The sequence below is a fragment of the Vombatus ursinus genome, unplaced genomic scaffold, assembly GCF_900497805.2.
Source record: "Vombatus ursinus unplaced genomic scaffold, bare-nosed wombat genome assembly UNPS02009173.1, whole genome shotgun sequence".
Lineage (NCBI taxonomy): Eukaryota > Metazoa > Chordata > Mammalia > Diprotodontia > Vombatidae > Vombatus > Vombatus ursinus.
The window spans coordinates 7,214,428-7,230,146 of NW_020948951.1; the positions used below are offsets into that span (position 1 = coordinate 7,214,428).

The window sequence follows — 15,719 nt, forward strand, 5'->3', positions numbered from 1 at the left end:
AGGTAGAAGAAAGCTAGAAAATGGGGGGGGGGGAGGTATGAAGGGCTTTGAACACCAGAGTATGTTATATTTCATCTTGAAGGTGATAGGAAGTCAGTGGAGCTTATTGAGTAGGGGGGTGACAAAGTCAGACGTGCTCCTTTGGAGGATCACTTTGACAGCTGAATGAAGTTACGAATGAGGAGAGATGAGGTCGGTGGACCCACTGGCGGGCTATTGGAATAATCCAGGCATGAGATGAACACCTAATATGAGCATGATGGGCAGAATCAGAGCAGACCATGGGCATATCTGAGAGATGTGGTGAAGGTGAAACTGACAGGCCAGGCAATGGATTGGATGGGGGGGAGGGGTCAGAGGTAGCGAGTAGTCAAGGATGATCCCTAGCTTTTCTGCATGGGAAGACGGAGTGGTGCCCTTAGCAGCAAATAGGGAGGTTTGGTGGGACATAATGAGTTGCTTTGGACCTACTGAGCTCAAAATGTCTACAGGACATCCATCTAGTTTAAGATGTCTAATAAGCAGTTGGAAATAGAGGATGAGATCTTAGATAGTTTGCGAATCATTGGCATAGAGATGACAATTCGATCTATAGGAGCTGATGAGATCACCAAATGAAGTAACAGGAGGAGGAGAGAAGAAAGCCCAGGACAGTTAGTGAGCATAACCTGGATAAGGATCCAACAAAGCAGCAGTCAGGAGGACCAGGAAGGTGTTGCCCCAAAAGCCTAGAGAGAAGAGTTATCAAGGAGAGGGTGATCACCAGGAAGGACTGCAGAGAGGTAAAGAAGAACAAGGACTGAGAACAGGCCATCAGACTTGTCAATTAATTGGTAACATAATTGGTAACCTTGGAGAGAGCAGCTTTGGCGGAAGCCAGATTATAGGGAGTTGAGAGGGAGGAGGAGGAAGCGCCTATTGTGGATAGCCTTCTCAAGGAGTTTAGTCACAAAAGGCAGCAAAGAAGGGACAGTTGTTAGTGGGGTTGGCTGGATCCAGTGAGAACGAAGGCGACATAGGAATGTCTGTAGGCAGTAGAGGGGCAGCCAGATGGGGAGATATAAGAGAGTGGGGATGACAGAGGAGGCAAACTCCTAGAACAATGAAATGTGACGTGGTCATTTGTGCAGGGAAGGGTTGGCCGTGGCAAGAAGGGCTACCTCGTTATGTAGGATGGGGATGGAGGAGGAGACAGTGGCAGGAGGCATCTGGGTGAGTCAGGAGATGAGCAGGGAAGGGGGAACTCTCAGTGAACAGCCTCAATTATTAACGGCCAGCACTAACATTTCATGTTCCTGGACTCAGAGCAGTGCCACTCAGCCCATTTTATAACAATGCCTTGATATGTGGTACCGTGCTTTGTCCTTTCAAGAGCCCTGGACTTCATGAAATCCATTATTTCATTTTAGCCTCACACCATCACCATCTGTGAAGCAGACATGTAGGCCGTTTTAGAGTCAGAGCCATCGAAACTCAAAAGTGAGAAAGCAGTACTAACAATTCCCATCTTTATGGTAATTTAAAGTTCACAAAGCACTTTGCTGATGACATGGTTGTTTTACAAATGGAGAAACAGGCCTAGAGAGGGGAGATGCCTCATCCTGCCTCGCCCACAGCTGGTGAACGTCAGGCAGCATGATGCAGTGGCCAGAGACTTGGAGCCAGGAAGACCGGTCTCAGGCAGTTGCTAGCACTGGAACCCTCAGCAAGGCACACCCTCCCAGCCTCAGTTTCCTCATCTGTAAAAAAAAAGAGCACCTATTTCTCAAGAGTTGTGGGGGATAAAGTAAGATAATGTATGTAAAGCATTTGTAGACCTTAAATGATTATATGGAGGTGACAACTGGATTCAAACCCAGATCTGACCCAGACCCAGCCATCTTTCCACTGTGCTATGGCCAGCAGGGGCTAACCTGGAAACCACCACTGCCTCTCTGTGGTCAGACTTTGTGGTTCTGCAGCTGCCTAGGGTGGCATTCTTGTTACATCCGCATCAGCTGTGTGTCCAGCCAGCCAGACAGCTCGAGGAAGGCCAGCAGCTTTGCTGAAGTTTGCCCATTAAGGGCAAAAACATGTGAAATAGATCAAATCCCTCTAACTACTCAATTATTCATCTGCTCTCTAGGCTCCATTGTAATCAAACCATAGGAACTACAAGGAGACCCCTCAGCCCTGGGCCTGATTCCCCTCTGAGAGTCAGAAAATATTAGCCAAGAACGTGATGTGCCTTTTTTTTTCTTTTTTCCACTTTATTGACTGAACACTACCATTGCACAAATAAGTTACACCTGAATGAAGTGGCACAGCAACAAGTGAGGTGCCGCCCCCCCCCCCCCCCCACCCGCTACATCCTACAGCCCAGGGCCAACAGGGCAGGGAGAGCACAGACACTCGACATGCAACACAGCAAAGAACTGGAGAAACAGAGAAGCCTGGTCTGGCTCCTCCAGACTTGGCATTCCCCCAACCCCCCATCCCTAGAGTCAGACACTTAGTAGCCACTTTCCCACCCTGAGGGCAATGGTCAGTAGTACAAAATAATAACCAGCTCCTGCCTCAGAAGTTCACATGGTACAAGGATGATGCCAGCCCTGCTAGGGGCTGGCCACCTTGGGCTGTGGGGCATCGGCTCTCCCCTGCCACCCTTAGTACATCAGAATCCAGAAGCTATCTGGCCTCAGCTGCTGTTCTTAAGGAGACAGTAGACCTGTTCCAAGACATGGCACAGACCTTGGTCCTTTGGTGTCCTGCTGGCCAAGGAGACCTGAAATCAAAGTCGAGCAGTTATGGGATCAGGCCCTGAAAAATTCCTGAAAAGGCTTTCTGGCCCATTCCTACCTCCAACTTTATACAGAAACATCTCCAAACCCGAGTGAGAAGTGAGGAATAAATAAATCGGTAACTTCTATTTTTCTTCTCAGAAAATAGGCTTGAGAAAGTTGTGACTTGCCTATGGTCACATAGAGAGCTACCCTAACTCTCAGCAAAATCACGAAACTGGTATAACAACATAGTTCCTGACACATGGTGAGAACTTTACAAAACGTTTTTCATTCATCAACATCCATCCTGGGAGCTGATCATCTCATTCCTACTGAGGTGTAAGCAAGGACTTGGAACACTATCCCTGCCTGGCGGTGCTCATAGTCTAGAAGACTATAGGAAAAGCACCATGTCAGTCGCCAGGAAGGGATCTGCTAGGGAAGGTGAGAGGAGCACCGTTAATGGCTCCTTCCCAGTAACAAGAAGAGTGTTTATATAGCACTTGCAATTTTGCAAAGCATCTTATGTCATTTGGGCCTCCCAACAACCCTGTAAGGTGGGTGCCGGTATCATCCCAATTTTATGGAGGGAATGGAGGCTGAATGAGGTTAAGAGACTTGCCCAGGGTGACACAGCTAGTAAGTATCTGAGGCTGGGTTTGGACTTGGGTTTTCCTGACTCCAGGTCCAGCACCAACTAACTGTAGAGTTTCCAGAGTAATGGGAAAAACAACTTGCAAATGCATGCCCTGGGTTTTGGTGTAAACCACAAGTTATATATATTTTAGGAGTTTAGCTCCCCAGTGTGGGGAGAAATACTTAAATAATTCAGACACACCTGGGTCACAATCAAGTCCTTACATAAACATGCAGTTATCCTTGGAAAAAGAAGACTAAAAAGAACATTAATTCAGGAATCTGCCTGCCACAGGAACTCTGGCCTCCAAATGAAGTCAGCAAGCTCTATGTGCAAGACGCCATAGCAGAGGCTGAGGGAGCACCATAGAGGTAGCGCTGCATGCTGGCCATGCTGGACTTGGGATTCCTTCTCACCTTCAGCTTGTCCAGATAGGTCTGCTCTTGGTTCCACAGGTCTTGAAACTTGACCACATCTGGGGCTCCTTTGTAAAAGTCCACCAGCAACATCTACATCAGGGCCAGAGTGAGGCAGGAAAATCGCCCAGTGTCAGCACCAGTCAGCTTCAGGCCTGGGAAGGGCCCAACCTTCCCAGGAACTGTGAGCTCCAGAGCCAGATTGGGATTCTGGGACCTCGAGGACTCTTTCCCTTCAAAACTTCCTCCCATTCCTCCTCTCCCCCAACACGTCAGACCCTGGGTTTCCAGGCTGTGCCTTTCATCCCATCTCCCAGAGCCTGCAGTCTCACCATTTCATGGAGGATGTCATTGGTCAGGAACCCATCCTGGACGTAAGTCATCTCTACTTCCATGGGGATCCCATAGTCATTGGGCCTTTGCTGTAGAAAAGGGTAGCGTGGGTCATCCCCCCTCTATTCTCCTCTACCTAGACCTCTTTCTGAAGAAGCCCAACAGAAGGCCGGATGGTAAAATAGAGTGGGGGAGTTAGAATCAATGGGTCTGGGTTTGAATCTCAGCCCTATTACCTATTTATCTGTACATATTGTGTGTCCCATTAGACGGAAGCTCCTTGAGGGCAGGAACAAACCGTTTTTGCTTTTTCTTTGTATTCCTAGTACTTAGCACATAGCTCTCAATAAACATTTATTAGAATAACTGAATTGCAGGATTATAGCTTTTTAAGATGGTCTTTTAAAACAAATCATTAAGTCTAACACCCTTATTTTTTAAATGAGCAAACCGAAGTCTGTAAAGGGAAAATCACTTGTCTGAAGTTTTACAGCTAGGAAGGAGCAGGGCCAAGATTCAAATCCAAGCCCACTGTGAACCCAGTGCCCTCACTGGCTATGTGACCTTGGGCAAGTCACCTGTTTTTATGGCTTCAGTTTCCTTCCTTGTAAAACAAGATGGGGCCAAATGACCCCTCTGGCCCCTCTCAATTCTAACATTTGGTGAGTGTGGAGACTGGCTGTGGCTGTTGTTCCTGCCATTCCATCTCAGGGCAGTGACCTTGAGGGATCAGTCAAACAAGGACCATCCACTGCCCTGAAGATGTCTCTGTTCCCTTCCAGAGTCAAATTTCCATTCCAAGCACCACCCCCCGCCCCCGGCATTCTCAAGGTGTTACATGGCGACTTCCTATTGGGTGGAGCTCTACACCACAGTCATCCATCACGGTTATGGTGTTCTGTTTAATTCAGAAGGATGGGGTCACCAGTGTAGGTAGATGCTGTAGGCCCAGGAGGGAGGCAGCACCACCAGCAGTGAGAAAAGTACTGGTTCTGGCATCAGAGGATGTAGGTTTGAATTCTGGCCCTCCTTCTTATTACCCATGTGGCTTCAGAGAGAAGTTACAACCTCTCTCTCCAAACCTCAGGTAAAATGAGGCTGCTGGACTAGACAGGCTCTGAGGCCCTTTCAGCTTGAGCACTGTTTGATCTCATAAACAGCTCCCATTCCTCCAGTGATCCGCCTTCCACACAATAACCCTCCTCAAGCCATACCAGCAGTATTTACTGTCCCCATTAGACAGCAAAGCGGAGAGTCAAAGGAGGGAGATGGGCAGCCCAGCTCTCCCGACTCCCGCGTCCAGTGATCCTGGGATCAAGTATGTCCTGAAGCCAAGAGAACTAGGTTCACGTCCTAGTTCCAACACCTGTGTCTCTGAGCACATCATCTGACTTGTCTGAGCCTCCATGCCCTTACCTGTGGAGGTAAAAATACCCATCCATTCTCCTTCACTGATGGGTGACTGTAAAGACAGCCTTCTGGGAGCCTTTAGGCGCACTACAGAAGTGTAAGGAGTTGTAATGTCAGTATTCTGGTCCGCTGATGCTTACCACACATGCTGTAGATGGGTCACTAATTTTCAAATTATTTCTACTTAATAGACTCGAATGTGCTTTAGAGAATTCACAAGGCCCTCCTGATGATTCTTCTCCTCTTGCCCACGGTTCACACCCTCAGCCCCTCCGCTGATGTAAGAGCCCCATCTTTTCCTGCTGTGGATTAGCAACCATTACCTACCTCTGGTGGCGGCATCACCCAAAATGGAGAAATCTTGGACTCGGGCCCCTGGTTTCCCGAATAATAAGGGGCTGAGAAAAGAAGGGAAAGTGCCAAAGTCAGGAAGAAAGTGGAAAGGAGATGGGCTTGGCAGTCACTCCCGTCTCTGCTACCTGGGGTGCTGATCTCTCATGCCAAGCTCAATTATTAAACCAGGCCTGGTGGCATCCTTGTCTGTGTTAGTCTCCCTAGGACCCACACAGCCCCTCTCTTTTCCTCCCTCCTCCCTAGCCTGGGCCTCCTGGATACAAGCCTCAAGCTGAGCTCACCGCACACCAGGGCAAGGCAGGGCTGGAAGCTGTTGCCGCTGCCCTGCAGCTTGAGCTGGTAGTCCATCTGGGCGTCGATGTCCTGCAGGGAGGGCAGGGCTGGGCTGCAAGGGTGACTGTGGTACCATCCCACCAGGGACAGGCCACGGAGGAACAGGCTCTGGCAGATCTGAGAAGGGGGAGGGGAAGAGGAAGAAGAGGGAGACAAGAGGTAAGACACACACGCACCCCCTACCCAAGAGGTGCACATGGATCCACGTGGGCACACACACACACGCGCACGCACACACCCCTACTCAAAAGATGCACATGGATCCACATGGCCATACATATGCATACACACATACGTGCATACACACACACACACACCCTACCCAAAAGGTGAACATGGATCCACATGGGCATGGACACACATGGACACACACAAGGCATAAAGAAAAGAGCTGGGTTTGAATCCCACAAGGTGTAGGACCATGGGTGAATCACTTAACCTCTGCCAGCCTCTGTATCTCCATGTCTAAAATGGAAATAATGATACTGGTATTATCAATCTCACAGAGGGAGTATAAGGAACATGCATTGGGAAAAAGCCTGATGGAAGTGCTGGAGTCAGGAGAGACCTGGTTTGAATTCAGGATCTGCCACTTTCTATGTGACTTGGGGCAAGTCACCTCTTGTCTGAGTCTTGGGTTTGCTGATGTCTCTAACAAAAATAATACTTCTAATACCTTCCTCACAGGACTATTGTGAAAAAAATGCTTTGTAAGCCTTAAAATCCTATATAACTGAGTTGTTACTGTCATCAACACACATGCACACACAAACTACACACATGTCCCCTTCATCCCCTCTTCTGCCCATCGCCATATGCCACCAGTAGATGTCAAAGGGGCGGAAGACACAGGGCCACACTGCCCTGCCCCCCACTCGACATCAGGCCCACCTCCTCCTCAATGGCGGCTGCCGTGTCAGCATCGCCCAGACGGCTCCTGCAGGGGAAGGCTCTCAGCACCGTCAGCACTGCCCAAGCAGGGAAAAGAAGGTATCAGAGTGGCTGCCCAGAGCTGAAGATCTTCTCCAACCCTCCATGCCCTCCCCAACCCTTCCCCTGGCTTAAGAGGTACCCACACTGGCTGTTGGTGTCCCAGCGACCTCCAAGGTAGCCCACGACCTCACTCCTCGTCAAGTGGCTGTGGAAGTCCTGAGACCAGAGGATGGGGATGGGGTCAGAGGAGCAGCGCAAGCCTTGCGCTACCGCCACAACCAGTTCATCAGAGATGCCCAGTAGTCAAGTCATCATGCCCCCAATTCTTCTTCCCCCTCCCCCTTCTGCTCTGGCAAATCCCTGGGCCAAATTTAAGGAAGCCATGGCCACCATCTTTAAGTAGAGTCCCAAAGCAGGGCCAGGCCTCATCTCCCCTGGGTGAGTCTGTCTTTGGGGATTTCACTGACCCTCTAGGGCTTTACCAGAAGCCATAATGGCACTGGGGAGAGGGGGAGAATAACACTTATCACAACTGCACCCTTACAGGTCATGGAATTTCAAAAAACCTGATCTAGCTAATATAGCCCAAGCCGCAGCTTCCGGAGTCTGGGGGACACATCCTGGCTACTCACTCCCTCCCTTTCAGGGCTTTGCACCCATGTCAGCTTACATATATCTATTCACTGGAAACACAGGAAGGAAGGCGGAAGGTCCAGAGAGACAGAGGAGAGAGGGGAGGAAGTCCAAGGGAACAGAGGAAGTCAAAAGGCTATGGGGCTAAGAAAGAAGACGAGGCAACTCCAATGGGACAGAGGAAAGAGGCCCAGGGGAACAGAGAAGAAAAGGAGGAGAGGCTCAGGAACACAGAGGAAGGAGAGAAGCAGGGAGGCCTGACAGTACAGAGGGCAGACTGTGGGGGCCACACACCAGTAAAAGCAGCACGTTGCTAGACACGGACACGTTGAAAGGCTGGAACTTGTTGATGGCTGTGAAGGATGTCACCTCTACGAGGGTATGCGGATTCCTGCAGGCCCAGGAGCCCCCACAACCTCAGGCATGGATTCTTCTCTCCATCGGGGTATAGCCCCAGGGAAAAAAAGCTCCCACCCCATCCCCAGCTCAAAGCCCTTTGGTCTCTGCCCAGGAGTCAGCGGGGGTGCCCATGCTGAGAGTTTTGGACTGATGGTTTCCTTGCCGGGACTAGAGCAGGGTAGCAGGGCTGACCTGGCCAAGTCTCGGCTGCCCAGGGTGCAGTATCGGACTGGCACCCTGCCCTTATTCTCTGGCCGCTTCCCAGGGGGTCCAGCCTCTGTGAAGGAAAATGTGGGGGTGGGGAGACGACAGAAGAATCAACCTTTGCCATGCCCCTATTCCTAAACCCAGCTCACTGGGAAATGGCCTGGGCCAAGGCTAGAGAACAAGACGAAGAAAATCAGGCAGAGGGTTGGGGAGGAAGAGAAATCAGGTCATGAGGTGGGGGAAAACCACAGCAGATTTTACATACCACATAAAGACAATTTATAAAAATTACTTCACTGGGTAAGTGGGGATGAATGCCTCATTTCTACACATGAACACTGCCTATATCCCACCCAAAGGCTTGACCCTTACAATCCCGCACTAGGAGGGAGGAAGGATGGGCATTATTACATATGAGGAAACTGAGGCTCTGGGATGAAACGAGATTTGCCTAAGGTCACAGCGAGTCAGAAGCAGAGCTGAGGCTGCCACACCGGACTTCCTAACTCCCCGCTCAGGAATTGTGCCGCTGCTCAGAGGGGCCCAGACGTGCCTGGGTCGGGAGACTCTGTCAGGACTTTTCCCAGCTGCTTCCGGCCCTTCTCTTCCCAGAGGACAGGGGTTGAGGTTGAGGCTGGAGTCAGCATCCTCCCTTCCCGAGCCACTGCTGCTTCCTCCTCTTCCTCCTCTAACAGTTCTTCCTCCTCACCCTCGCTGACCAGGCTCTATGGAGACAGAGACAAATGAAGCCTGGTCACTTAGGCAGCCCTAGGCCAGCCCTGCAGGCCCAGTGGAAAGAACAGTAGATGGGCAGCCAGCAATTAGGAGTCTGAAATCTCGGCTCTGCTCTTCACTACCTATGTGGCCTTGGGAAAGGTCCTCAGTCTTTCTGGGTCTGTTTCCCCATCTGCAAAATGAGACGGTTGGCCTAAATCAGAGGTTCTTAACCTGGGGTCTGTCAACTTGTTTTTAAAAATATTTTGTGACTTTTTATTTTTTTCTTTGTAGTTTTCAACACACTTTGATAAGATTTTGAGTTCTAAATTTTTCCCCCTCCCCAAGATGGCATGCAATCTGATAGAGGCTATACATGCACAATCATGTAACTTTTTCAATGTAATTTGTTTCCTTTGTAATCCTGTGTATTTTATTTTATGCACTTAAAAATATTATTCCGAGAAGGGTCCATCCATAGGTTACACCAAACTGCAAAAGGGATACAAGACACAAAAAAAATGTTAAAAAACTCTTTCCTTTGACTCAATGATAGAAAGATCCTTCCAACCCCAAATTCTATTAGCCTAGTGCCCCCTACTGGCTACAATAAGCAATGACCACCAAGGGGGCTAAACTGCTGGTCTTTGAAGCAGTGCTATTTCTCCTCCTGTGCTCAGTCTCTATCTCTGGGGTCCTGGCTCTGGCCTGGGCTTCTGCCCCTCCCACCCAGACTCTGACCCGCTGGGTCTTTCCTGCCTAGGTCTGCAGAATGATCTTCTCGAAGAATCCTAACCCATCATGCTTCTATGGCCCTCCAAGGTTTCCATAGCGCTTTCCTCACAACCCTGAGGTCAGTAGTTCAAGAATGATTTTATAGATAAGAGTATCTATCATTTTCTAGAGGAGGAAACCAAGGCTTATAAAGGTTAAGCATCTTGCCCACTAAGTGTCACGGCTGACATCGGAACTCAGTTTCAGCGTGAACCTCCTCCTCTCAAGGCCAATTCTGGTCACATTTCTCACCCACTCATACATCTACGGCTTCCACTGTCCCAAAGTCTCTACTCTTCAAACAGTGTTGGAAGGCTCTGATTATCTGGACCCAGGCTCCTTCTGCAACCTCTTCTCCCTCCCCTATCCTGTAGCCCCCGTAAGTCTTCGCCAGCCTGGCTTTTCCCCAACTCCTTATAAATATTAAATTTGGGGGCAGCTAGGTGGCGCAGTGGATAGAGCACCGGCCCTGAAGTCAGGAGGACCTGAGTTCAAATGTGACCTCAGACCAAACACTTGACACATACTAGCTGTGTGACCTTGGGCAAGTCACTTAACCCCAACTGCCTCACTTAAAAAAAAAAATACTAAATTTGATCGCATCTCTCTGCCTTTAACCAGGCCCTTCTTTCACTTCCCATCTCCATCTTTCAGGCTCATCTTTAAGAGGTCTGACTTGACCACCCCCAGACCTGGGAATCTCTCCCACCTCTGACATAGTCAATACCCTACTATTTAGATCTCTCTGGGTTGAACCACATTGGGGGAATTAGGGGAACTAGGTTGGAGAAAGCCCAGCAAAGTCTTGACTGATTGGAATGGAAGTGTTAATGTGGTGATTAAGTGGTAAGAGTACCTAGGTTTGAATCCCAATTTCATCTTTTATTGCCTTCTCTGAGCCTCAGTTTACTACTTTGTAAGTTGGGGGTAATAATCCTTGCACTCTAACCTCAGACAGTTGTGGTAATCTGTAAAATTGCTATAGAAATATAAGATATTATTGACAGAGATGGAAGTGAATCAGGGAAAGAATGGAACAGTTTCACCCAGCCCCCTCATCGCACCCTCAGTTCAACCTCACCTCCTCTGCAGCAGAGGGAGCGTTGGGCTGGTGCCGCTTCAGCCAAGTGGCCTTGTACTGGTCCAATTTCTGACCCTTGTATTTGACTGAGGCCCAACCACAGCCTGACTTCTTGGCTGGGTTCACCAGCTTCTTGCAATAGGTGGCCCAAGCACTGGGTGAATTGAAGACCTGGCCAGTCTCTTGCCAGGTGATCTTCCCATCTGGCAGCAGATCCCCAATGAATTTCTTCCCCTGGAATGAGAAAGGGAGGGAAGAGGGGTAAAAAAAAGAGAGAGGCCTAGAATAAGAGCAGTGCTTTCCTGTAGTAAATACAGGACTATCCCCCGAACCCAACTCCAGAATTACTCCACAGACAGGAAAACTGAGACTCAGGTTGAAGAAGATACTTGCCCACAGTCACATTTCTACCTAGTGTCAGGCCAAATAACTGGGGGGGGGGGGGGGGGGGGGGGGGGGCGGTGCTTAGAACCCAGGGGATGGACGGTCCAAGGTGGGAGGGCCGTAGAACTAGAACATCTAACCGCCCTGTCCATCCCACCAACCCTCATTTTATGGACAGGGAAACTGAATGGCGGAGAGGGGTGGTGGGGTCGGCACAGTGCTCGGGTGCCCCAGCCTCCCATTCCTGCCCGGGCTCTCACCAGGTAGTAGATGGAGAGGACGCCGGACCCGGGCTCAATAAGGGCATCTTTGAGCAGCACCCGCAGCGTGATTCCTCGCCGGGTCAGCACGCAGCCGCGCCCGCCCCCTCCCGTCCCACCGGCCCCACCGCCCAGGCCGTAGCCTGGGGCTGCCTTCTCCGAGTCCTCGGAGTTCTCGGGGCCTGGCTCCGGCTCGGGCTCCTCCTCTTCCTCCTCCAGCGCCTCCTCCCCGGCGAGGCCGGCCCCAGCAGGGGACTGGGGATCTAGGGCTGAGGACACGGGAAGGCAGGAGGGCGCAAAGTGGGCACGGGCAGAGGCCCAGGGGCAGGCTGGGCGTGGGGGACAGGACACACTGGCGAGGAGCGGGGGCGCTCTGGGAGGACTGGGGGGCGGGCCCGGGGGAGGGCGAGGGGCGGGACCGAGGCACTCGAGGAAGCTGCGGGGGAGGGTAATGCTCGGGAGGTCAAGAGCTAGGCCAGGCCTGCGGGGAGGGGTTCAGGATCCCAGGAGTGGATGGACCACGGCTCGAGGGGATGCAGGCGAGGCCCGCACGAGCAGGCGGGAATGGGAAAGGGGAGGCCGGGCCAGGACCCTCGGGGGCCGGCAGGGGCCCGCCTTGGGCTGGTGGGGCGCGCGGGGCGGGGGCGTCCGTGGGTCAGCCCGCCCCCGCCCCCGCGTTCGCACGCCCCTCCCTCCCCCGGCCTGAGTACCTGCCATAGCACGGCCCGACCCGGCCCGGCCCCGCCGCTCCGCCTCCGCTCGTCCGGCTCCGGCTCCGCGCCGGCTCCGGCTGCTTCCTTCCCGGCTCGTGACGCTGTTCCGTGTGTCCCCGCCCCGGACCCCGCGCCCGGCCAGAGCGAGGAGGCGGAGAGGAGGGCTCAGGGTGAAGGGCGCCCGCCCTCCCCCTCTTCCCACCACCCCCGCGCCTGGGCGAGTGGCTCCTTCCGGGAAAATGGGTAGACTGAGGCACAGCCCAAGCCTAGCAAGGGTAGGGAACCGAGAGAGAAGCGGGAGCTCGGAGCCAGGCCCCTCCCCCCCCCTCCCCTACACACACGCTGTCCCCACGATTCTAACTGGGCACGACCTCAAAGCCTGCGTTACGGGCACGGGCTGGGCCGGCGAGAGCTGCTAGGGGTCCTCCCCGCCTCCAACACCAGAGCCCATCCACCCCAAGCCCCGACATTCCCCCGCTCTGATTGGTCCCGAAGCCGCAGCCACCTGCCAATCGTGGCAGAAAGCCCTCAGGTATGGCCCGATCACTGACTAGAAAGCGTCTCTCTTCTCAACCAATCAGTAGCATCCATAGACCTCGAGTAGCCAAACAACAACAGCTTCTGGAAGGGCTTAGCCAATCAGCAGCCACTCCACCTCCTGACCCCGCCAATCGGGGCGCGAGGCAGGACCCATTTGCTGAGGGTTTGACACCTTCTCGGCTCACGTGGCACCCCGCTGATAGCTTGGGCACTCCCAGATCTATGGATGGCCAGGACTTTTATCTCATGAGCCGCTCAGGTCTCCAGCTAAGGTCAAGTTCCTCATTTCCCACACTTCTACTCCCCTCGCAATCCAGGCCTGGACGCTGCTGCTAATTCTTATTGTGGTTTAAGGGCAGAGAGCGATCCATTGCTACTCCCACCTCTCCTGGCCAGACTCAAGCTATCCATGAGAGTGCCATGACTCCTACTATGGAGTCAGAAGGCATGGGTTCGTGGAGAAGGTGTTGAAAGTGAGCCTGAAGCACTATATGAATCATAATCCTGACCCGGAATGGCCGGGGACTGTAACACCCGAAAGCCAGGAGTACTGCATCTTATTCCAGCTCTCTGTGACTTTTAAAGGGGTAATTTCCCCCTCTTTCAGTCTCAGTTTCCCCCTCTGTCAAATGAGGTTTTCTAAAAAGTACCTTTCAACTCTGACAGGCCCCTGCCCCAGGGTCTGTCGAAGTTAGCCTCCCTCTGCCCCGAGGGGATGGGACTAGATGGTCTCTAAGTCCTAAGAAACAGTGTTGGAAAATTCTGAATCAAGGTTTTCCCTGTTGTGTTACTGTCCCCTGGAAGTGTGGAAACGGATTAGGATTCTTTTCCCATCTCTACTATCTCACACTGGAACTTCTCAGAGTCGTTTTTAAAAATAGGTTTCCTTCTGTGTAGCAGAAATGGGGGGACCTGGGTTCTTGTCCCAGCTCTGTTACTATGGGAGTTATCTCTTTGGGCCTTGGTTTCCTTATTTGTTCAGATGGGGAATATGATCCCTGACCAGCTGGGAGTAATCTGTCCCTCCTCAAATTTCTCATAGTATTTTCCTTGGACTCATTTAAAAGTTCTTTTGAGTCTGGGTTGCTATCACAGCTTTTTAAAATGAAGTTGAGGTCATCATCCTGGTCAAAGTACCATAATAATTTCCAAAAGGAAGTGATACTGGAGATTTCTGCAGAAGGATTATAGCTTCTTTGCTCTAGATTTTTGAGCACTTTTCTTCTCATTCTCTGTTGTATCATAGTTATTTTCATATATGTCTTGATTCCCATTAGAATGTAAACTCCTTGAGAACAGCCCCTATGTCATGACTGTCTTTGTACTCACAGGACTGAGCTTAAGGCCTTCCAAAGATAGGCAGGTAGGTAGGTAGGTAGAGTATTTACTCTCTACCAGGTGCTGGGCTAAGCACTAGGGATGCAAGTACAAACAAACAAGATAGTCCCTGTCCTCAAGGACTTTACATAAAAGGGTGCTGGAAAAGGCTGGAGAGGATTCCCAGCAGCACTGTGAGTGCACCAAAGGTAAGGCTTTGAAGGCTGGGGCCTGGGTCAGGTAAGGTAAAGCTTACCTTTTGAGCCAAGGACTCCATAATGTAAGAATTGGGATTATAGGATTCCAACTTGATCTCTAACAGGAGACCTTGAGGTGGCCTAGCCTCAGATGAAGACAAATCAAATTTTCAGATGACTCAAAGGTAGGTCAGCTAACATAGCTGACAATCCTGGGATCCCAAAAAAACCCCAAAACAAAACCAAAAGAAAACAAAGCAAAACCTCCTAACATGCTAGAGAAATGTGCTAAATCTAATACGCAATTCAGTAGGAATAAATGTAAAGGCCTATATTTGAGTTCAAAAAATCAGTTGCACAAACACATGATGGGGGAGACATGGCTAGACAACAGTTTATGTGAACAGGGGCTGAGGTTTTTAGTGGACTAAAGGCACATCATGAGTCAACAGTTTTGTACAATTGCCTAAAAAGGTAATGTAATATCACTCATAAAAGCATAAAGTCCTGATCAGAGGAGGCTATAGTTCCGCCACCCTGCCGTAGTCAGACCCCATGTGGAGTATAGCCTTCATTTCAGGGTGCCACATTTTAAGAAAAGGGAGGATATTGAAGAAAGTATGGGTGGTGGGACTCTAGACCATAACATGTGAGAACCAGTGGAAGGAATTGCAGATTTTTAAACTGCAAAGAAAAAAAAAAAAGACAAAGGGGCCACGATAGATGTATTCAAGAATGTGAAGGGTTATCGTGGGGAAGAAAGATGGGAAACATATTCTGCTTGGCCTCAGAGGACAGAACTGGAAGCAATGAGGGGAATAAAAACAACTCATATTTATATAACTCTTTTAGGTTTATAAAGTGCCATATTATAGGCAGAAAGATTTTGGCTCAATGTTAGGGAAAATTTCCTAACACTTAGAGCAATTCAAAAGTGAAATGAACTGCCTCATGATGGAGTTCCCTATCCCTTAAGGTCTTGAAGCAGAGGCCAGATAACCACTAAACTCTGATGTTGTCATGGGGGACTCTTACTCATACAGGGGCTGGACTGGATGCCTGTTGAGCTCTCTTCCAAATCAATGATTTGGACAGTCTAGGCAAGGAGCATTTATTAAGCCCTCTACTTACTATGTGGTAGGTGCTGTGCTAAGGCATGGGGATATGAAGAAAGGCAAAAATAGTCCCTGCCCTCAAGGAGCTCACAGTCTAACAGAGGACACAACACACAGACAAACACGTTCAAACAAGTTCTCTCTCCCTCCTTTCTTCCCTTCCTCCCAGGATAAATTGGAGATAATCAACAGAGGGAAGGCACTAGA

General features: G+C 50.6%; 1 protein-coding gene across 1 annotated transcript; it reads right to left on the minus strand.

Annotated features, from left to right (window-relative positions):
* Positions 1-2,228: 2,228 nt before the first annotated feature.
* Positions 2,229-12,383, minus strand: MPND (MPN domain containing). The gene is made up of 13 exons (XM_027851123.1): positions 12,341-12,383; positions 11,631-11,899; positions 10,987-11,220; positions 8,971-9,142; positions 8,403-8,487; positions 8,106-8,202; positions 7,322-7,394; positions 7,137-7,213; positions 6,194-6,362; positions 5,886-5,956; positions 4,148-4,237; positions 3,816-3,908; positions 2,229-2,764 (listed from the first exon to the last, which is right to left on the minus strand). The coding sequence occupies exons 1-13, from the start codon at positions 12,345-12,347 to the stop codon at positions 2,678-2,680; spliced, it is 1,524 nt and encodes a 507-aa protein (XP_027706924.1). The 5' UTR covers positions 12,348-12,383; the 3' UTR covers positions 2,229-2,677.
* Between the last annotated feature and the right edge of the window lie 3,336 nt (positions 12,384-15,719).